Source organism: Schistocerca piceifrons, chromosome 1 (genome assembly GCF_021461385.2).
Source record: "Schistocerca piceifrons isolate TAMUIC-IGC-003096 chromosome 1, iqSchPice1.1, whole genome shotgun sequence".
NCBI classification, from domain to species: domain Eukaryota; kingdom Metazoa; phylum Arthropoda; class Insecta; order Orthoptera; family Acrididae; genus Schistocerca; species Schistocerca piceifrons.
Genome location: NC_060138.1, coordinates 171,743,677 through 171,767,502, shown reverse-complemented (window position 1 = coordinate 171,767,502; position 23,826 = coordinate 171,743,677). Strand labels below are relative to the sequence as shown.

The following is a 23,826-nucleotide window of genomic DNA, read 5'->3' as shown; positions in this document are numbered from 1 at the left end:
TGACCCTAACCTGTCCTCTGCAGAATTCCAGGCTCCATGGTCCCTAAAACCTGATGACTCCATTATGATCCTCCCAGCAGACAAAGGATCTACCACTGTAGCACTTTACTGAAAGGAGTATGTTAGTGAAGGTCTACGCCAGCTGTCTGACCCCTCTACATAGAGTGTCTGCCATCAAAATCCAATCCCTGTGATTCAAATTGACTTGCAGTCCCTCCTTAAAACCTCAGGCCACTCGCACGGACTAACACCTCAATAGATGGAACTTCTCACTCTGCCCAAACCACACACGCCCACCTTGTACATTCTTCCTAAGGTCCACAAATTCAATCATCCTGGCCGTCCTATAGTTGCTGGCTTTAAAGCACCCACTGAACATATACCTGCCTTAGTTGATCAACAACTGACCTGCCTTAGTTGATCAACAACTGCAACCCATAGTACAAAGACTCCTCTCCTACATCATAGATACCAACCATATCCTAGATCATCTGAAATTCTTGCCCGTCCCACTCCCACCAGACGCTTGTAACCATTGATGCCACCTCCCTCTATACCAACATCCCCCAAGTACATGTTTGGTCTGCTGCTGAGCATTTCCTCAGTTAGCTTCACCTGATACAAAACCTCTGACATCCTTTCTACTCACCTAAATCAATTTTATACTTACCAACAACTACTTCACCTTTGAGGGGCAGGCATACAAATAGATCAGGGGTACGGCTGTGGGAGCCAAATGGCTCCTTCCTATCCAACCTTTTCGTGGGTCACTTGGAGGGGCTTTCCTGGGATCCATAAGTCTTCAGCCCCTGGTTTGGTTTAGATACATTGGTGACATATTTACCATATGGACTCATGGTGATGGCTGACCAGCTAAATTTCCTGGAATCTCTGAATATCTTCTCCCAATTAAATTTCACACGGTTCTATTGAATACAGCATAAATGGTTGTTGAAATCATGTTTTTAGCATATGGCTATTGAATGCATGCTTTTTGTGACCCCAAAGCAGTTGCACTAATCATTATTTACCTATTACAATGGGGAGAAAATCCACCAGTAACTCAGTTGATTACCATCGTCAGACATTTTCTAGCTGCCTTCTCCATCAGATAACTATGACAAAGGCCACCTCCTCCCCACTCCAACATCACTCGTCTGCTCAGGCGAGTGTGACCTTTTAAATTAACCTTACCAGCCTTGAATTTTTTACCAAAATTTTTAAGCATTGTACTTTTGCATACTTCCATAATATTACAACTGTAACCATGTTGTGCATGTAAGTAATGCAGAACCAACAGCAATGCGAAGACAAACTGAGCTTGTTTCTTGAACATCTAAACTCCATTCATGAAAACACCAAAATTACAATGGAATGGAAAGTAAATGGTGTTGTGGTTGGCAGGAGAGCCAACACCGTGTTACTAGAGTAAGCCGAAAGGCATGCGTTTTAGCTCACGCAGGCTGGCGTGAGGTCTGGAACAGGACAAGGAAATTAGAATTTAGAAAAAACGGACGTAGCTGGTGGAATACTTAACTTTAATCCATTAATGGTGAACGTCGCTCTTGACGGTACGTTATTCACAGTGTCAACAGTAACTGGTAAAGGCACCTTGCTAGGTCGTAGGAAATGACGTAGCTGAAGGCTATGCTAACTATCGTCTCGGCAATTGAGAGCGTAATATGTCAGTGAACCATCGCTAGCAAAGTCGGCTGTACAACTGGGGCGAGTGCTAGGAAGTCTCTCTAGACCTGCCGTGTGGCGGTGCTCGGTCTGCAATCACTGATAGTGGCGACACATGGGTCCGACGTATACTAACAGACCGCGGCCGATTTAAAGGCTACCACCTAGCAAGTGTGGTGTCTGGCGGTGACACCACAAATGGCTGTCCAGCATTTCTGGATACATTAGTTTGACAAAAGGAAGATTGACTATTAAGATATTTCATTTCCTGTTAGTCCACCCATACCAATTTATACTTGCAGGTCACTAGCTGCCACCATCTATTGCATGCTATGAATACACTTAAAACTGTAGTACACAGGGCTTATGCAGTGTCTTATATTGACAGCCTACAGAATGAACTGGTACACTGAAGAAATATTCCACAAGAATGGATTTACAAAACATCAAATTAAGAGAGCTCTGCAAGTGACAAACCAGACAAAGAACAAGAAGAAAAGGACAAAGTCTATGACCTTTCTACCAAATGTGGGCAACATTTCTTCAAAAGTTGCAAGAATAATGATGGAGAATAAAATGGATGTGATGTTCCTTCTACTGGCCAGCTCTTCTGTGATCCGTGAAGGATGATCTGCTTTTATAAAAGGTGGATATATAATAAATTCCTTGTGAATGTGCTAAAAGGTACATAGGAGAAACAATACACACTGTAAAAGAATGTTGCATTGAACACCAGTGATGCATTCGCCTGCTACAGGTCAACAAACATACAGTGCCTGAACATTGTATTTCCACTGACAGTTAGATGGATTATGGGAAAGTTATGATACTGGCCACATCTTCATCCCACTGGTATTCAGTGGTGAAGGAGGTTGTGGAAATACAACTAGCAGACAACATGCTCACCTGAGACGAGGATTTACATCTTGATAAATCATGGAAACCCTTCATTTCATGTCAGCACTCTCAAAGGAATAATTGATCTAGGTCTTAACTGTTTGGCATTCCTACATATGCCATTCGTTACTTTTGTTAGCACTGTGGATTCACTGACTTTGCATTTGTTTTTCCTTTACTCTTAGAGGCATAAAGTTTTATCTGTGACTGACATGCATGTTACCAACAGTGTTATCTTTGGTGCATATGATTTTGCTCCATAGCGTAAAGTGACTTAAAAATCTTGCAAGGGCTCGCCTTAAGAATGGCTGAAAAGTTCTCGGCTGAAAAGTTCTCGGCTGAAATATTGGTACAAGAGTTAATAATATCATAGACGCACTCCTAAAAATGGAATATCACTCCCTTTGTTCAAATTGGTCATGCTGTTATTGTAATATGAGACTGTCTTCTTTCAGTGTCCCTTTCTGTCACTCAGGGCTTCCTCCGTATGGTGAGAAACAGTCTATTGTGTGTCATTTCTGATTTTATAGTTTTTTTAAAATTAACCTTGAGCAAAATAATTTACCTCTGAAAATGCTAGATTTTTTCCTCTAAAAAAAATCATCAATAGATGCATCTTACACATTATTAGAACAAAAACAACCAATTATTGACAAAATTATATAATTTGATAGATAAAAATCTACTCACCAAGCGAGGGCAGAACACACACATAAAAGACTGTTGTAATTGGCAAGCTTACGGAGCTAGTGGCTCCTTCTTCAGGCAGAAGACTTGAAGGTGAAGGAAGAAGAGGGGAGGAAGAGCTGTGAAGAGAGAGGACTGGTCTATGAAAAGGGGTAGATTTTGGTAAAATCACCCGGAACTGTGTGTCAAAGGAGACTTACTGTACAGGATGAGAAGGAAAGACTGATTGTTGGGGACTGCATCGAACGAGATTTGAAAACCTGAGAGCTTAAAGGTGGAAGACAGTATAATATGCAAGACAGAGATTACTATTAAAAAATCGTGCATGGGTTAATAAGAATGAAAAGCTAAGTGCACTGTATGTAACAGAGGTGGGAGGGGTCAGTGGTAAATAAGCGGGAAATATAATGAAAGATGGAGTGAAGCAAAGAGTAGACACTGTGAAGAAATGCTGAGACGGAAGAAATTAATGTAAATTAACGCCAGGTGGGTGGTGAGAACCAATGAGATGTTGTATTGCTAGTTCCCACCTGTGGAGTTCTGAGAAACTGGTGTCTGGGGTAAGAATCCAGATGGCGTATATGGTGAAATAGGCACCGAGATCACGAATGTAATGTTGTAGAGCACACTCTGCAACAGGATATAGCGAGTTGCCAGTATACACACTCTGCCTATGCCCAATTATCCTGATTGGTAATTTGGTGGTAGCCATGCCGATGTAGAAGGCCGAACAGTGTTTCCATGATCGCTGGTATTTTGACATGTGTCATTTCACAGGAGGCTCTCTCTTTGATAATATATTTTTTGTTAGTTACAGGACTATTAAAGATGGTGGAAGGAGGGTGCATAGGGCAAGTCTTGGAGTGGGGACAGTCACAGGGGTAGGAGCCATAGTGTAGGGAGATGTGTGCAGAAGGAGCATAGCATCTGGCAAGAATATTGCGGAGATTGGGAGGGTGACAGAAAGCTATTGTAGATATGGTGGGCAAAATTTCAGACAGAATGGATCTCATTTCAGGGCATGATTTTAGGAAGCCATGGCCCTGTCGAAGTAGCTGATTAACACATTCCAGAGCAGTTTTATGGAGGGGTCAGCAGTACCAAGATTGGATGTGATGGCCTGGGAAATCTGGTTTTTAATTTGGCCGGTGGGGTAATTACATGCAGTGAATGCTGAGGTGAGAATGTGGTGTTTTGCTGTGAAGAGTCTGCATCTGAACAAATATATTTGCCCTGGATGCAAAGGCTGTATGTGAGGGAATAGTTGACATGGAAAGGATGGCAAGTGTCAAAATGTAAGTAATGTTGTTTTTGGTAGGTTTAATGTGGATGGAAGTGTGTAGCTGGCCTCCAGTGAAGATGAGATTAACATCCTGAACCTGTGGCACCGTTGAATTTTAAGGTAATATAGTTCAGTTAGGTAAACTGCAATTTTATCATAAATGACTTATACAAAACAATCAAATGAATACTATCACCAGATAACACATTTAAAGATGATGCTAAAACACACTCTACTTGCACTGGTAGCATAATTTAGAGATAGTTTTTCACCGTGGAATTCAGATCAGTGCTACTAATACTGACTGCATTTTATTCAAATGCATTAGAATTACCATATTTATGAATACTATCAACTGATAAAGTGTATCAATAATCACAAACTGATACATAATTATGTGTTAACCACATGTATAATACAATTTGAATGGCAGGCATTATTAAAAAGCTTAATTACCTGCATTCAGTCATATGCAATGTAACTATGAGTGGGTGGTGGTATGCTGCACTGCTACAGTGACAGAATATTTTCTGAGTAGCAGGACACAGAGGCTGAGCAGCTGTCAGCTGAAGCACTGTTTGACTACAGGCATGCACTACTGCTCGGAATTACGTGACTTGAGCTTTAACTTAGTTCGTGCTGATTTCACATTCTGGAACTTACATAATTTGCGTTACATTGGAGCACTGCTCAACTAGTGAAAGTTGAGATATAGTCAGTAGCAGGATATATTGGTGTAGAGAATATCACAGTTTGTGACAGCCCCTCATTAATTTATATTTGGTGAAATAAACCATTATGAATTTATTTACCTCATTCCAGTGTTTTATTTAAATATTACTGTACTTTGGTATGAACTTGCTGTTAAACACCATGGCATGATACTACATGTTTTCCCAACAGCTGGGTAGTAATTTGCCAAGTCTATTCACTATGCCCCTCACCCCTTCCCATTCCAGACATAAAATAACAAGGCCAAATAACGTTTTCATTAGGGGTGTCCATAGGCTGCAACAAATGTGCAATTCTGTATTGAATGAGCTTTGAAATATCCCTTTAACATGCAGTTCTGAGTTTGCTTTATCATGGTGTATACGCGGACAAGGAAAAAATATTCCTCGGTTTTTACTGGATTTCCTGGTTAAAGATACACTCTCTCCCAGATGAAAATACACTTTTTCCGTGTCAAGTGACAGTATACTTTTCCTCAGAACTGTAAAACTTATCAATCCTTTGGATGGTTACGGTTTTATACACCACCATAGGATTTCCCGACACTTTAGAAAATGAAACACAGGGGAAAAAAAACACGTTTTGGAAAGATATTTAATGTGCAGCAACATGTATGCTGCATATTTTCTTATTACAAAAGTATGAATTCGAATTCCAGCAAACGCCACATGTTACTCTATTACTTTCTGCAGCACTGAAATCGAGACTGCGATGTGCTTTTGTAAGCCAGTCATAGCTTATGTGACATGATCTCGCCAGCCGATGGCAGCGGATATTCAGACCATAGGACACGTGATGTAGTCAGCCAAAAGCAACATCACTGTTAAGTAGCTCGAACATACAAACAGTAAAAGTTAACGGTTTAAATTAATGCTACAAGAAAAGCAATGCTTTCACATATAATATTGGTCTCAAAGATAAATACGCTACAAGAGAAGCTACGCTTTCACATATAATGTTGACCTTTTTTGTGCGCGTAGCACTTTAAGATACATCACAAAAATCTGCCAGTAAAATTTTTAATAACGACATAAATGTCTGATCGTCTGGGCTCGAAATTCTTCTAAATGGTTGTCCTCAAAGAGTTGTTTTTTAAATGAGATTCAAATGCTCTGCGATTTAAGAATTCATCGTACATTCTTGCACATAGTTAACCTTGCATAAAAGGAAATTTACTTTGAAAGTGACGCTTTTCAAACAACCATTCGCAATATTTTCCTGCGACCTGTTAGAAATAGGTTAATTTCAGCAGTTGCCAGAGAGCGCCAGATGACAGACATCACCACGCTTACACAGCTATGATGAAGCAGGAAGCCTGTATGTTTGTACATGTAAAACAGTAAAAGATCTACATTATGTCATATAAGAAACAAGGCATCAGAGGATACTTCAGGAGCATCAGAATTTCGTGAACCATACTAAAATGCACAACTCAGCTTGAAGTGCACATTCGTATGTCTAGATTCTTATGTAAATTTTCTTGGTGTACTACTACCGGTACTGTATTATCCCATGTTTCGTTCTTTATAATGGCGTAATGCCATACATCCTAGAAGATGGAAATGTGCACTTGAAAAGCAGCGAACAGTTGAAACTAGCCAGTAGTGTGGAATTAAACACTTCGTTTCCAATAAATTGATTGCCTCAGCGGAAGAGATTAATAAAAGCCAAATTTCTTTAGCAAACTGACAAAAATTACTACATTGTTCTGCATGGTGTTTAATGCTTGATTGTCAGAAAGATGGAAATAAAACAGAATCTGAAACCAATAACATATTTTAGCCCTCTATAATTATGTGAATGTATTTTAATTCACTTGATAGTTCCCAATCACAGAAATCTGTTTTGTTTGCCTGTCAGGCCTAGTACAAGCAAAAAGCTTTATGTTAGGAAATAGTTTCAAATTTCCATATAAATCTGGAATCATCATATTCTTCCATAATTTGTGTGATGTCCCATTTCTTTTGCTTCCTTGTTCTAACAAACAATCTTGTCATCACTAATTCCGTAACTATTCCTGCCAGTGTCCAAAATTATTCTTGCGTAACTTCGCTAACCCTGCCACAACCACCGATTTAGTTATAATGTATTTATTCTCCAGTTAGGTGTTATTACGTGTTCACACAACATGTTTTCCATGCTACTCCCAGAATAGAACTTAAGCAGCTGCTAGCCGGGGCTTGTACAACTGGCCCTTACTAGCGTAGATAATATGCAATCTTTCTTACCTGTTATTCCCATTAGTTGTTTATTTCCACTCCGGTATTCTGAATCTGTGGATTTTGCTAGTAATTATAACAACACTGATCATTTGCAAACCCAGTCACCACATAAGCAAACAGTGATTGGCATTCACCTGTTCGGCTTTATTTCACTTAGCTTGTGTAGCCCTGTCCCCTTTTGTCTGCATGGAAGTTTATTTCTAGATGCTACTGGGGTTCCCTTGACAGAAATGTCATGTACACTATGCAAGCATTCAAAAATCAACTAATGATTCATTCAGAAATCAACTCGGAATGTGTTCAAAAACCAGCAAGGATACGTTTAAAAATCATATGAATAATTGATAGACCAACGTGTGCTGGATGCTAGACGCTTTATGAAACAAGGTTCTTTACCCCCCTCAAGAATATGAATTTCGTGCCCCCCCCCCCCCCTCTCCTCCTGAAATTGCTGCCTGAGGCAGATACCCCAGTTTGCCCCCCAACCCCTAGATCCAGGCCTGTTGCGCACTTGAGAATCTGGCAGCTTGGGCACACCAGTGAAATTTTTCTGTGTTGTTTCTGGTTGCTTGGTGCTACTGCTTATACAGCTTACAGCTACACATCAGTAGCCAGAAGAGGGAGAAGGTACTACTCATACACGACACAACTGTGCATGAGCATGAGCCTGCTTGCAACTGTTCAATCGAATCTAATGCAAAGAGTTGTGATGTCATGCTCATCGGAGGCAATTTGTTGTTATGAAGCACTGCATGGTCTTCCTAAAGACTTTAACATATTTTGCTGTAGGCAGGCACTTGTATGAGCATTTTGTGTGTTGTGTGTTTTGTTATCGTATAAGGCGCATTTCCTTTGCAATGTAAGTTTTATTTTCATTTTTTTTTCTATCAGTCATGTTTTATAGCTGCAGTGTTACTTTGCAGTAGCGGGATACAGTAATATGCTTCGTTAGAGTACTGGTTCCTACCAATCTAATTTACAAAACTTTAACTGGAATTCTAAAAAATTCCTTGGTTCTTCCCGGTTTTCTCCCGGATGAAAAAATTACCAGGTTTTCCCCAGATCTCCTAGTTGTCCCGGGTCGTATACACCCTGTTTATTGTATTATAATGAGTTATCAGTTTTAGGCTCACCTTCATTGATACTGAACTGAAATTGAGGGCAGAAATGGAGAACTCCGTTTTCAATTGTTCCTTTCCAAAGGAGGACCCACGAGTACTGCATTAGCGTAATTCTGGTGCCACAGCAAATGTGAGTGATGTTGACATTAGTGTTAATAGCACTGAGAAATTACCCCTCTCTGTCATACTCCATATCATTATGAGCAGGATCAATCAGTAACTGGGTAGATAGCTTTGGTCTGTTTTACTGATTTAATGTGATCAAAACTGCTTAGGATTTTATGTCAGACTGATGGGTAGAATTTTACTTTAGAGTTCACTGAACAGTTAATGCAAAGCGCTCCTTATGCTTGTTTTGCTTTCATTCAGTTTTTGTTTGTCTACAACACTTTGGCTACATTTAAATCTAAGGTGATGCACTCTTCGTTTACACAGTAGGTTTCTAATGTGAATGTTGAACTGTGATGGTCTTTCCCGGTCCTCAGAACTATGTTTGACATGTACCTGTCTAAGGCTTATTTTGAAATACTACTCAACATTTACATTCAACATTTCCAGTCTCAGAGATGAACATTTGATGTTGACTATTCAGGTAATTTGAAAATTTGTACTTGTCATAATTACTAAGCAGAAATATCTTCCTGCCTATTGTTGCTACTGACACACATAGTAAATAATACTATAAAAACCTTAGAATCACTGATTACTGCTCTACACTAACTCAGTCAAAAAGTTTGAGCCAGTTGGGAAGCAGGAGATCAACATTGTTATCCTTAGGGATCAGCTTTATGTCAAACTTCTCACAGTAATTTTTGAATATGGCATTTGGAACAGTATCACACAAATCTCTGCCCCTAACACACAATCTAATCACTCCAGTCTCTAGCTGGTAAGTTTAACTCTCTACTTAATACTATAACATGATATGAAAATTACATGCAACCTTCTCCAAGTTTACCCTGAAATGTTCCAGCACTTTAGCTCCGGAGGCACAGAGTCTATAAAAACACCCAACTGCCATGTTCAATATCCTTTTCACACTTATCTTAACCAACATTATTTCACATTCAAAATCAGTTCTACACCATCAGATATTATTCTAATATTCATAGCTATAAACAGACCTCCACCATTGATTCCAGCCTATTTTCAGATACACATTCTTCTCAGTTTTTAAAATTTAACTGCAGTTATCTCCTGGTTTCATACAGGTTTTTGCTTCTTGCTCTATTGAGGCATTATTCCCTATTATAATGGAGAATATTTCTGGGACCTTTCCACAGGTGCTTAAGTTGTTAATGAATACTATATTAACATTTTCTTTCTCCATCCACCATGTTGAGTACTACTGTTTGTGGTTAATATGGCCAATATTTTTCTCTTTCAGAAAGCAGAATGTAATTTATAGGGACTGTCTAGCATAAAAGATCCACATATGCACAGCACTTGTACTCTGTTACCATATCAGTGTCTAGTGAATGGTTGACCTATTAAGGAAACCAGACAACTCTCCATCCAGTAGCAGTCAGAGTGAAATCGGCATTCAATAACCATCTGTGACTCTGATTTAACCTTTCCACTTGGCTTCAAAGCACAGGACTGTGATTGCTTCTGGGAACAACAATGCAAAACTCTGGCTTGGCTTCCACTCAATGTGCAAGGCTAACTGTATTCACCAATACAGAACCAAGGATGGCCTTGAAACACAGACAACAGGTATCATTCCTGCCAACATGAGCCATGTTTGTAGCCAGTTGCACACAGTGTGCTCAACAGCTGGCATCAATAGCTCTTCCACATCGTTGTTGAGACCCTCTGGTAAACATACTGAGTGGATAGTGCCTACTTTTCCGAACCTGCCTGCTATTTCTGTAATGTGTTTCAACACCTATCCAGAGATTTCACAGAAATCAGCACCAGCCTCAATGAACGAGGCATCCTGTGGTAACTAAGACAGACTTTACACAATGGGAAAAACTTCTTACCCATTTTTAATGCATTATGGGACAGCCATGTGACCATTATTCAGTTTCTCTTTCCACTCTCTGAGATTCATTGCCCCACCACTGTTCACTTTTCACAGCCAAATGACTGGGAACCACCAGGTCATGCTTGTCAGATGGTACTGAGACATCAGCGATCTATGGTGACTGTAAAGACACCAGAGGTGTTGCAGCTTTCACTGCAGATATCTCAACACCACTACAGCCATGAGCAGTGTTATGAAGCCTCTCAACCACAGCCAATGTGGCTTTCATCTGTTTCCAAACAGTATCTAATTACACCTGCATCTATAACCGGCAGGCAATTACAGTAAACTACACAAGCAGTTTCCAGATAATGTAAGTGCTTAGGATGACTACTAGCTATCTCTATACTCCAAGTCCACACCCACAACAATAATACTTAAAAAACACACCAATATTTAGGAGGCAAAAAATAATAAACACTACTCAAAATAGATGAACACACATAAGCTATTCACATTTCACAGAAGCACATAAGATAAAGACAAAGTAAACACTGTGTACAAACTATGTAACTGTCACTGGCAGCTGCTCTCAATCAGCCACTGGAGCCCTGCTTAGGAACATTAAAAACTAGAAAGCCAATATGAAACTGATTTACCATCCAACAGGTCATTTTCTCCAGCACTAACTGTTGCGTAGTATTGCATGCACTCTAGTGAACCAACCCATGTTGTCTTAGGAACAAGAGTTCTGTCTTTCCAAACTGGACGATGAATTCTTTGCAATATTTCTGCTTTTGCAGCACTCAGGATTACATAACCCTTAGTTTCACAACCTTTCAGAAGCACTTGGCTATTGACGAGAACAACTGTAATGAAAACAAAAAATATTTAGAAATCAGTATTCAGTAACAGGTAACTGAAATTGAACTAATAGCCATCAGTAACAATAAATTATGAATTTCACAAAATATGAAAGTGTGACTAGCTAATGAGACACATTATATAGCACCACATTCCCAATGATGTACAGAAAGATAAAAGACAGTATAAGATGACATACCAAGTCTGAGAATGAAGACATAATGTGCAAATATTAAATGAAGGGATAGCATGCAACTTTGTGTGTGTGTGTGTGTGTGTGTGTGTGTGTGTGTGTGAGTGAGAGAGAGAGAGAGAGGGAGAGAGAGAGAGAGAGAGAAGCATAAGGATACACACAGGGAGTTTCTGATGAAACAAGCAAACATCGCACTGAGAGCTGGTACAATCAGCAGTTCTGGAGGCTAAACGTCATACAGAATACGATCTATACTCGATGGTATCCTTTACTCCTATAAACAATACTTTGAAACTCTCATGACTGGGGGTGGTGAAGGTGACAGTAAATTAATCATTACTTATAGGGTTTTATTGTCAATTTCACTTAGTACTTCATATTCAAAAACATTACCAGTAACTTTATTAGGGAAGGAAAGTTGCCACTCACAATTTAGTGGGTTGGGGTTGATTTGGCAGAAGAGAGCAAAGAGCGAGGTCATCAGTCTCATCAGATTAGGGAAGGATGAAGAAGGAAGTCAGCCGTGTCCTTTCAAATGAACCATCCCGGCATTTGCCTGAAGCAATTTTAGGGAAATCATGGAAAACCTAAATCAGGATGGCTGGATGCGAGATTGAACCATCATCCTCCTAAATGTGTGTCCAGTGTGCTAACCACTGTGCCACCTTGCTTGGCACCATTTAGTGAAGATGCTGTGTCGCAGGCTGGCACAACAAAAAGACTGTCACGAATAAGCTTATGGCCAGCAAGGGCTTCATCAAAAATAGATGACAGATACGACACATGCGCACGCGCACGCACACACAAACCAGTAACTTTAGTGTATTGTGTATCTCAGACAGACATGTTGTTGGTGTCTTCAGTCCTGAGACTGGTTTGATGCAGCTCTCCATGCTACTCTATCCTGTGCAAGCCTCTTCATCTCCCAGTACCTACTGCAGCGTACATCCTTCTGAATCTGCTTAGTGTATTCATCTCTTGGTCTCCCTCTACGATTTTTACCCTCCACGCTGCCCTCCAGTACTAAATTGGTGATCCCTTGATGCCTCAGAACATGTCCTACCAACCGATCCCTTCTTCTAGTCAAGTTGTGCCACAAACTCCTCTTCTCCCCAATTCTATTCAATACCTCCTCATTAGTTATGTGATCTACCCATCTAATCTTCAGCATTCTTCTGTAGCACCACATTTCGAAAGCTTCTATTCTCTTCTTGCCCAAACTATTTATCGTCCATGTTTCACTTCCATACATGGCTACACTCCATACAAATACTTTTTTAAACGATTTCCTTGCACTTAAATCAATACTCGATGTTAACAAATTTCTCTTCTTCAGAAACGCTTTCCTTGCCATTGCCAGTCTACATTTTATATCCTCTCTACTTCAACCATCATCAGTTATTTTGCTCCCCAAATAGCAAAACTCCTTTACTACTTTAAGTGTCTCATTTCCTAATCTAATTCCCACAGCATCACCCGACTTAATTCGACTACATTCCATTATCCTTGTTTTGCTTTTGTTGATGTTCATCTTATACCCTCCTTTCAAGACACTGTCCATTCCGTTCAACTACTCTTCCAAGTCCTTTGCTGTCTCTGACAGAATTACAATGGCATCAGCGAACCTCAAAGTTTTTATTTCTTCTCCATGGCTTTTAATACCTACTCCGAATTTTTCTTTTGTTTCCTTTACTGCTTGCTCAATATAAAGATTGAATAGCATTGGGGAGAGGCTACAACCCTGTCTTACTCCCTTCCCAACCACTGCTTCCCTTTCATGTCCCTCGACTCTTGTAATTGCCATCTGGTTTCTGTACAAATTGTAAATAGCCTTTCGCTCCCTGTGTTTTACCCCTGCCACCTTCAGAATTTGAAACAGAGTATTCCAGTCAACATTGTCAAAACTTTCTCTAAGTCTACAAACGCTAGAAACGTAGGTTTGCCTTTCCTTAAACTTTCTTCTAAGGTAAGTCGTAGAGTCAGTATTGCATCACATGTTCCAACATTTCTATGGAATCCAAACTGATCTTCCCCGAGGTCAGCTTCTACCAGTTCTTCCGTTCGTCTGTAAAGAATTCACGTTAGTATTTTGCAGCTGTGACTTATTAAACTGATAGTTTGGTAATTTTCACACTTGTCAACACCTGCTTTCTTTGGGATTGGAATTATTATATTCTTCTCGAAGTCTAAGGGAATTTTGCCTGTCTCATACATCTTGCTCACCAGATGGTACAGTTTTGTCAGGACTGGCCCTCCCAAGGCTGTCAGTAGTTCTAATGGAATGTTGCCTACTCCTGGGCCTTGTTTTGACTTAGGTCTTTCAGTGCTCTGTCGAACTCTTCACACAGTATCATATCTCCCATTTCATCTTCATATACCTCCTCTTCCATTTCCATAACATTGTCCTCAAGAACATCGCCCCTGTATAGACCCTCTATATACTCCTTCCACCTTTCTGCTCTCCCTTCTTTGCTTAGAACTGGGTTTCCATTTGAGCTCTTCATATTCATGCAAGTGGTTCTCTTTTCTCCAAAGGTCTCTTTAATTTTCCTGTAGGCAGTATCTATCTTACCCCTCATGAGATAAGCCTTAACATCCTTACATTTGTCCTCTAGCCATCCCTGCTTAGACATTTTGCACTTCCTGTCAATCTCACTTTTGAGACATTTGTATTCCTATTTGCCTGCTTCACTTGCTACATTTTTGTATTTTCTCCTTTCATAAATTAAATTCAATATTTCTTCTGTTACCCAAGGATTTCTACTAGCCCTCGTCTTTTTACCTACTTGATCCTCTGCTGCCTTCACTATTTCATTCCTCAAAGCTACCCATTCTTCTTCTACTGTATTTCTTTCCCCCATTCCTGTCAATTGTTTCTTTATGCTCTCCCTGATACTCTGTACAACCTGTGATTCTTTCAGTTTATCCAGGTCCCATCTCCTTAAATTGCCACCTTTTTGCAGTTTCTTCAGTTTTAATCTACAGTTCATAACCAATAGATTTGGTCAGAGTCCACATCCGCCCCTGGAAATGTCTTACAATTTAAAACCTGGTTCCTAAAACTCTGTCTTACCATTATATAATCTATCTGATACCTTTTAGTATCTCCAGGATTCTTCCATGTATACAACCTTCTTTTATGATTCTTGAACCAAGTGTTAGCTATGATTAAGTTATGCTCTGTGCAAAATTCTACCAGGCGGCTTCCTCTTTCATTTCTTCCCCCCAATCCATATTCACCTACTACGTTTCCTTCTCTTCCTTTTCCTACTATCGAATTCCAGTCACCCATGACTATTAAATTTTCGTCTCCCTACCTTGTCTGAATAATTTCTTTTATCTCATCATACATTTCTTCAATTTCTTCGTCATCTGCAGAGCTAGTTGGCATATAAACTTGTACTACTGTAGTAGGCATGGGCTTAGTGTCTATCTTGGCCGTAATAAGGCATTCACTATGCTGTTTGTGGTAGTTTACCCGCACTCCTATTTTTTATTCATTATTAAACCTACACCTGCATTACCCCTATTTGATTTTGTATTTATAACCCTGTATTCACCTGACCAAAAGTCAGGTTCCTCCTGCCACCGAACTTCGCTAATTCCCACCATATCTAATTTAACCTATCCATTTCCCTTTTTAAATTTTCTAACCTACCTGCCTAATTAAGGGATCTGATATTCTTTCCTCCAATCCATAGAACGCCAGTTTTCTTTCTCCTGATAACGACGTTCTCTTGAGTAGTCCCCGCCCGGAGATCTGAATGGGGGACTATTTTACCTCCGGAATATTTTATCCAAGAGGACGCCATCATCATTTAATCATACAGTAAAGCTGCATGCCCTTGGGAAAAATTATGGCTGTAGTTTCCCCTTGCTTTCAGCCATTTGCAGTACCAAAACAGCAAGGTCGTTTTGGTTAGTGTTACAGGGCCAGATCAGTCAATCATCCAGACTGTTGCCTCTGCAACTACTGAAAAGGCTGCTGCCCCTCTTCAGGAACCACACGTTTGTCTGGCCTCTCAACAGATACCCCTCCATTGTGGTTGTACCTATGGTACAGCTATCTGTATCATTGAGGCACGCAACTCTCCCCACCAACGGCAAGGTCCATGGTTCATGGGGGAGAGGCAGACAGACATACCATGTTGTAAATCAGAACTGATGCATACATTACTCCTTATGTTCTGGATAAGCATTTAAAACATGTACCAGCTTTTCTTTCCCTGAATAATTTTTTTTTTTTTTATACAGGATCTGGTTTTTAATTAGCATCACAAGCAATAATTTAGTAGAAAAGAGATAGGTAACTTTGCTGGCAAAGCAGAAATACCAGTGTGACTAATCCAACACCTATGATGGGTTTCAATGAAGTATTGTTACACTGAACATATCAAATGTGCAAGTATCAATTCTAGCCACTGTAGCTGATGAAACTCAATTAAGGTAGTTGTTTACAATAAGTGGACCAATGAGATCGCGGTGGTCATCATCGTCATCGTCATCATCATCATAATCATCATCATCGTCGTCATGTTTGCTGCATTTTGCTCTTTTCTTTCAATTGTTGTATTTCCATCCATTATGCAGATCATCCGGGATCTGAGTCCACTTCTAACCTTGCCTTCTCTTCTTCTTCTTCACATTCCTCCTGAAATGGTTTTTAAAATTCCATCTTGCATTCTCACTACCTGGCTAATCCAACTTTTCCTACATTCAATTACATCCAATGATTGTCTTCTTTCCCCATTCTCCTCAGGCACCTCTTCATTTGTCACTTTGTCTATCCATTTCAAAAGCCTTTAATTGCCTCCTGTCTTCCTCCGCACGCTGCAAGTGCATGCCTGACCAAACACTTAATAACACTGTCCTTAAGCCTATTTACATACCATTAAAGAATATACAGGATGAGTCAGAAAGACTTTAAAATTTTGGAATGCTATATAAATTTATCGAGATAACTTACAGTACTGGTAAATTTGTCATTTTGTAGCAAATCACCTCATGTTTGACTCATGTAGTACATCAGTACCCCATTCTGCCATTAGGAGTGTCAGTGTAGTGCACAGTTAAAATGGCTACATTCACTGGCATTAAGTGCGTACGCACGGCTTTTCGGTTTCATGCAACGAACTATGCAACAAATATTCAGCGTACATTTTGCTATGGATATGCTAATGAACCTCCAAAGCAGGAACAAAATTTAATCTTGGCAAAATTTCAAGGTTTCCTTAATAATCGCTCTCCAGGTCATTGGATTGGCTGTGAAGGGCCAATTGCATGATCACCTCACTACCCAGACTTGACACCACTGAATTTACTCCTCTAGGGTGTCATTTAAGACCATGTGTATGTTACTCCCCTACCAAATGATTCAGCTGATCTGAAAAATAAAATCTATGCACAAGTTATGCCTGATTTTTTTTTGCAATGATTGTGGGAAGAAATTTATTGCCATTGCGATGTCTGCCACTTTATGAATGTTAGTCACACTGAACCAAAATTCCACTTGATAGTTTTATGTGAAACTACAGGTCGTTTGCAACAAAGTGACAGTAGATACTGATTGCACAAGTTATCTCACTAAATTTCTATATGGTTCCAAAGTTGTACAGACCTTTTTGACACATCCTACATATTCCACTTCTTAGTGAATCCCAAATTTGTCGTTTATATTCTTGATATAATGATTGTGAAGCAACTCCAGTTGGCTCTATTCTACTACCTAGGTATTTACAATCTTACACATATATTCACTTCGCCTCCTTTCAGCATAATTTTTATCTTGTCATATACACACCTAGTTTCATTATTTTCATTTTCTTTACTTAAAAATCTCCTTGACCTTTCCTAGGGTCTATTTTCCACATCTGGTAAGAGAAGAACCACATAGTTTGAAAATTATGAACACCACAATCTTTGTTCACTGACTATAACACCTTTGTCAATTAGTAAACAATACTCAATCATATCCTCTAAACATACTGAAACATACTGAAAACTTTACTGAAAAGTTCATGGTGACTACAATCTCAACATTGACTGTGTAGTGGTCAGCTAGTGTTTCAATGATATGGGACACATACTAGCATATATGTGCACAGAACTGACTGTAGTAAATCCTTTAACATTACTTATGTGCCAACCTCGGGGAAGATCAGTTTGGATTCCGTAGAAACACTGGAACACGTGAGGCAATACTGATCTTAGAAGAAAGATTACGGAAAGGCAAACCTACGTTTCTAGCATTTGTAGACTTAGAGAAAGCTTTTGACAATGTTGACTGGAATACTCTCTTTCAAATTCTAAAGGTGGCAGGGGTAAACACAGGGAGCGAAAGGCTATTTACAATTTGTACAGAAACCAGATGGCAGTTATAAGAGGCGAGGGACATGAAAGGGAAGCAGTGGTTGGGAAGGGAGTAAGACAGGGTTGTAGCCTCTCCCCGATGTTGTTCAATCTGTATATTGAGCAAGCAGTAAAGGAAACAAAAGAAAAATTCGGAGTAGGTATTAAAATTCATGGAGAAGAAATAAAAACTTTGAGGTTCGCCGATGACATTGTAATTCTGTCAGAGACAGCAAAGGACTTGCAAGAGCAGTTGAATGGAATGGACAGTGTCTTGAAAGGAGGATATAAGATGAACATCAACAAAAGCAAAACAAGGCTAATGGAATGTAGTCTAATTAAGTCGGGTGATGCTGAGGGAATTAGATTAGGAAATGAGACACTTAAAGTAGTAAAGGAGTTTTGCTATTTGGGGAGCAAAATAACCGATGATGGTCGAAGTAGAGAGGATATAAAATGTAGGCTGGCAATGGCAAGGAAAGCGTTTCTGAAGAAGAGAAATTTGTTAACATCCAGTATTGATTTAAGTGTCAGGAAGTCATTTCTGAAAGTATTCATATAGAGTGTAGCCATGTATGGAAGTGAAACATGGACGATAAATAGTTTGGACAAGAAGAGAATAGAAGCTTTCGAAATGTGGTGCTACAGAAGAATGCTGAAGATTAGATGGGTAGGTCACATAACTAATGAGGAAGTATTGAATAGGATTGGGGAGAAGAGAAGTTTGTGGCACAACTTGACCAGAAGAAGGGATCGGTTGGTAGGACATGTCCTGAGGCATCAAGGGATCACCAATTTAGTATTGGAGGGCAGCGTGGAGGGTAAAAATCGTAGAGGGAGACCAAGAGATGAATACACTAAGCAGATTCAGAAGGATGTGGGTTGCAGTAGGTACTGGGAGATGAAAAGGCTTGCACAGGATAGAGTAGCATGGAGGGCTGCATCAAACCAGTCTCAGGACTGAAGACCACAACAACAACAACAACAACAACAACATGTGCCAAAACAATACTGATGGGTACAACACTTTAAAAGTTCTGACTGTGGTGCAAAAAAGTTTCCATTACGCACAGTAAGTATTAAAACGTAACAATAAACTGTTTTGTCACAGATGACGGGCATTGGCCCCATACAGATCTGGTATAATAAATAGATCTGACTATTCAGCCAATGTCCACATTTTATCATGACGAGTTTTCTGAAATACATGTGGGTTTCAAAGGACTGAGAGTATAAAACATTTTAAATATAGTACATCTTGAAAAGTGTAGGTGATACACAGGAACCTCACTTTACAACTTTACCTCAATAATATAAAAAAAATTACACTTTCCCTCAGAGTTGAAAATCTATCAGTCCTTTGAATGGTAAAGGTTTTATACACCAGTGTAGAAATTCACAGCACTTTATGAAATGAAACCCAGAAAAAAAACAAAAAAAAAAACAATCCATTTTTGGAAAGACCTTTGATGCGTGGCAACACGTACACTGCAAATTTTCATATAAATACAAATTCCAGCAAATGCAGCAAGACAGCTTTCAAATCACCGAAATTGAAATTGTGCTATAAAATGCCAATCATAGTTCATATCACGTGATCTTGCCAGCAAATGACAGCAGATATTTAGAGTACTGGACACTTGGTGTAGTCAGCCAACAGCAAAATCATTGTCATGTAGTGCAAACACATACAAGGTGTATGACTTTGCTTCTGCCGTTTGCCGATAGGTGGCGACAGACAATTGTAAGTAGCGGCCGAAAGAAACAAATCACAGACGTCAGGCAGTTAGCTTGGACCTCGGTCAACAAAACCTCATTCAAAAATTTGTCGATCTGTGTCTGCATCATGAAGTTGTTCTTGATTGAAAAATGTCAGTTTATGAGCCTTATTCTCATTATTTGTGGGAGGTGTTACTGTTTTGTTTCCATATGAAGAAAACAGTGGCTGAGTCTCATCGAATGCTCTCAAGTACATATGAAAAGAACGCTATTTGTGAAAAAACATGTTGTGAGTTGTTTCAATGCTTCAAGAATGGTGATTTTTAACGTTTTAGACCGGCATTAATGGTGGAAGAGAGAACATTTTCGAAGATGCAGAATTGGAGACATTGCTGAGTGAAATGTCAAACTCAAGAAGAATTGGCATGATTAGTGGGAGTGACACAGCAAGCCATTTCAAAATGTCTAAAGGCTATGGGCATGATTCAGAAAGAATGAACTTGGGTCGTGTGTGAGCTCAGTGAGAGGCACAATAAAGCGATTTTTCAGTACGACAATGCCTCACCCCATGTTGCAAAAGCGGTCAAAATGTACTTGGAAACATTAAAATGGGAAGACCTACCCCACCTGCCGTATTCTCCAGACATTGCTCCCTCTGACTATCACCTTTTTAGATCAATGGTGCATGGCATGGCTGACCAACACTTCTGATCTCATGAAGAAGTCACAAATTGGATCAATTCATGGATCGTTTCAAAAGATGAACAATTTTTTCGGCGCGGTATTCGTAACTGCCTGAAAGATGGGAGAAAGTAGTGGCCAGTGATGGAATATACTTTGAATGATACATGTGTAACTCACTTTGTTTCATTAAAGCCTCAAACGTAGGGGAAAAATGGTGGAAGCAAAGTTGTGACTTACCAAACGAAAGTGCTGCCAGGTCAATAGACACACAAACAAACACAAACATACACACAAAATTCAAGCTTTCGCTACCAACCGTTGCTTCGCTCTGGAGTTCTGACAGGTTGGTGTTAGTGGGAAGTATCCAGATAACCCAGACAGTGTAACACTGTGCCCAGATGTGCTGGTCATGCACCAAGGCATGTTTAGCCACAGGGTGATCCTCATTACCAACAAACACTGTCTGCCTGTGTCCATTCATGCGAATGGACAGTTTGTTGCTGGTCATTCCCACATAGAAAGCTTCACAGTGTAGGCAGGTCAGTTGGTAAATCACGTGGGTGCTTTCACACGTGGCTCTGCCTTTGATCGTGTACACCTTCCGGGTTACAGGACTGGAGTAGGTGGTGGTGGTGGTGGTGGTGGTGGTGGTGGGAGGGTGCATGGGACAGGTTTTACATCAGGGGCGGTTACAAGGGTAGGAGCCAGAGGGTAGGGAAGGTGGTTTGGACATTTCATAGGGATGAACTATGAGGTTACGAAGGTTAGGTGGATGGCGGAAAGACACTCTTGGTGGAGTGGGGAGGATTTCATGAAGGATGGATCTCATTTCAGGGCAGGATTTGAGAGCCACATTCAGAGTCTGATCCAGTCCCGGAAAGTATCCTGTCACAAGTGGGGCACTTTTGTGGTTCTTCTGTGGGAGGTTCTGGGTTTGAGGGGATGAGGAAGTGGCTCTGGTTATTTGCTTCTGTACCAGGTCGGGAGGGTAGTTGCGGGATGTGAAAGCTGTTTTCAGGTTGTTGGTGTAATGCTTCAGGGATTCCGGACTGAAGCAGATTCGTTTGCCACGAAGACCTAGGCTGTAGGGAAGGGACCGTTTGATGTGGAATGGGTGGCAGCTGTCATAATGGAGGTACTGTTGCTTGTTGGTGGGTTTGATGTGGACGGACGAGTGAAGCTGGCCATTGGACAGATGGAGGTCAACGTCAAGGAAAGTGGCATGGGATTTGGGGTAGAACCAGGTGAATCTGATGGAACCAAAGGAGTTGAGGTTGGAGAGGAAATTCTGGAGTTCTTCTTCACTGTGAGTCCAGATCATGAAGATGTCATCAATAAATCTGTATCAAACTTTGGGTTGGCAGGCCTGGGTAACCAAGAAGGCTTCCTCTAAGCAACCCATGAATAGGTTGGCGTACGAGGGGGCCATCCTGGTACCCATGGCTCTTACTTTTAATTGTTGGTATGTCTGGCCTTCAAAAGTGAAGACACTCAATGAAGCTGGCTAAGGTAATGAGGAAAGAGGTTTTAGGTAGGGTGGCAGGTGATCGGCGTGAAAGGAAGTGCTCCATCGCAGCAAGGCCCTGGACGTGTGGAATATTTGTGTATAAGGAAGTGGCATCAATGGTTACAAGGATGGTTTCAGGGGGTAACAGATTGGGTAAGGATTCCAGGCGTTCGAGAAAGTGGTTGGTGTCTTTGATGAAGGATGGGAGACTGCATGTAATGGGTTGAAGGTGTTGATCTACGTAGGCAGAGATATGTTCTGTGGGGGCTTGGTAACCAGCTACAATGGGACGGCCGGGATGATTGGGTTTGTGAATTTTAGGAAGAAGATAGAAGGTTGGGGTGCGGGGTGTTGGTGGGGTCAGGAGGTTGATGGAGTCAGGTGAAAAGTTTTGTAGGGGGCCTAAGGTTCTGAGGATTCCTTGAAGCTTTTTTAAGAAAAACCTTTATCCTACTCCCAACATCACCACTGCTGAAGCCCAGGCCATCCGTGATCTGAAGGCTGACCGATCCATAGTCATTCTTCCGGCGGACAAGGGTTCCACGACCGTGGTACTTGATCGTCGAGAGTATGTGGCTGAGGGACTGCGCCAGCTTTCAGACAACACTACTTACAAAGTTTGCCAAGGTAATCCCATTCCTGATGTCCAGGCGGAGCTACACTGTGAAGCTTGCTATGTGGGAATGACCAGCAACAAACTGTCCATTCGCATGAATGGACACAGGCAGACAGTGTTTGTTGGTAATGAGGATCACCCTGTGGCTAAACTTGCCTTGGTGCACGGCCAGCACATCTTGGCACAGTGTTACACCGTCCGGGTTATCTGGATACTTCCCACTAACACCAACCTGTCAGAACTCCGGAGATGGGAACTTACCCTTCAGTATATCCTCTCTTCTCATTATCCTCCAGGCCTCAATCTCCGCTAATTTCTAATTTAAATTTGCTGCCGCTCATACCTCACCTGTCTTTCAACAACATCTTCGCCTCTGCACTTCTGCCTCGACTGACATCTCTGCCCAAACTCTTTGCCTTTACAAATGTCTGCTTGTGTCTGTGTATGTGCGGATGGATGTCTGTGTGTGTGTGTGTGCGCGCGCGCGCGCGCGCGCGCGCGCGCGAGAGAGAGTGTATACCTGTCCTTTTTACTCCCCTGAGGTAAGTCTTTCCGCTCCTGGGATTGGAATGACTCCTTACCCAACAGTTTATTGCGAAAGCTTGAATTTTGTGTGTATGTATGTGTTTGTTTGTTTTTCTATCGACCTGCCAGCGCTTTCGTATGGTAAGTCACATCATCTTTGTTTTTAAATATATTTTTCCCGCGTGGAATGCTTCCCTATTATATATATAAAAACAAAGATGATGTGACTTACCATCCGAAAGCGCTGGCAGGTCGATAGAAAAACAAACACACACATACATACACACAAAATTCAAGCTTTCGCAACAAACTGTTGCCTCATCAGGAAAGAGGGAAGGAGAGGGAAAGACGAAAGGATGTGGGTTTTATGGGAGAGGGTAAGGAGTCATTCCAATCCCAGGAGCGGAAAGACTTACCAATATATATATATAGTATAGACACAAGAAACGTTAAGCTTTCACATATAATATTGGTCTTTTTTAGCATTTGTTACTCTTTAAGATACATCAAACACAAATGTGCCATAAAAATATTAAATAATAGCATAAATGGCTGGTTGCCTAAGCCTAAAATTTTTCTAAGTGCGTGTCAAAGTGTTAAGTTGTCAATGAAAGTCAAACACTTTGTGATTTAAGAAGTTCATTGCACATTCTCATGTATAACATAATTCATCTTATGAAAAAGGAAATTTAATTAGTTAGTAATGCTTCTCAAACCACCATTTGCAATATTTTCCTGCATTAGAAATGTAAACAGTTGTGATGTCATGCTCATTTA

The 23,826-nt window shown here is 40.5% G+C and overlaps 1 protein-coding gene across 1 annotated transcript in view; it reads right to left on the bottom strand.

The window, feature by feature from the left end:
• The window catches only part of LOC124786712 (protein KIAA0100), a 329,777-nt gene that overhangs the window by 46,730 nt on the left and 259,221 nt on the right, over positions 1-23,826 (bottom strand). The window contains exon 28 of the mRNA XM_047254285.1: positions 11,253-11,462. Coding sequence (XP_047110241.1) covers positions 11,253-11,462 — 210 coding nt within the window. The remainder of the gene's footprint in view (positions 1-11,252; positions 11,463-23,826) is intronic.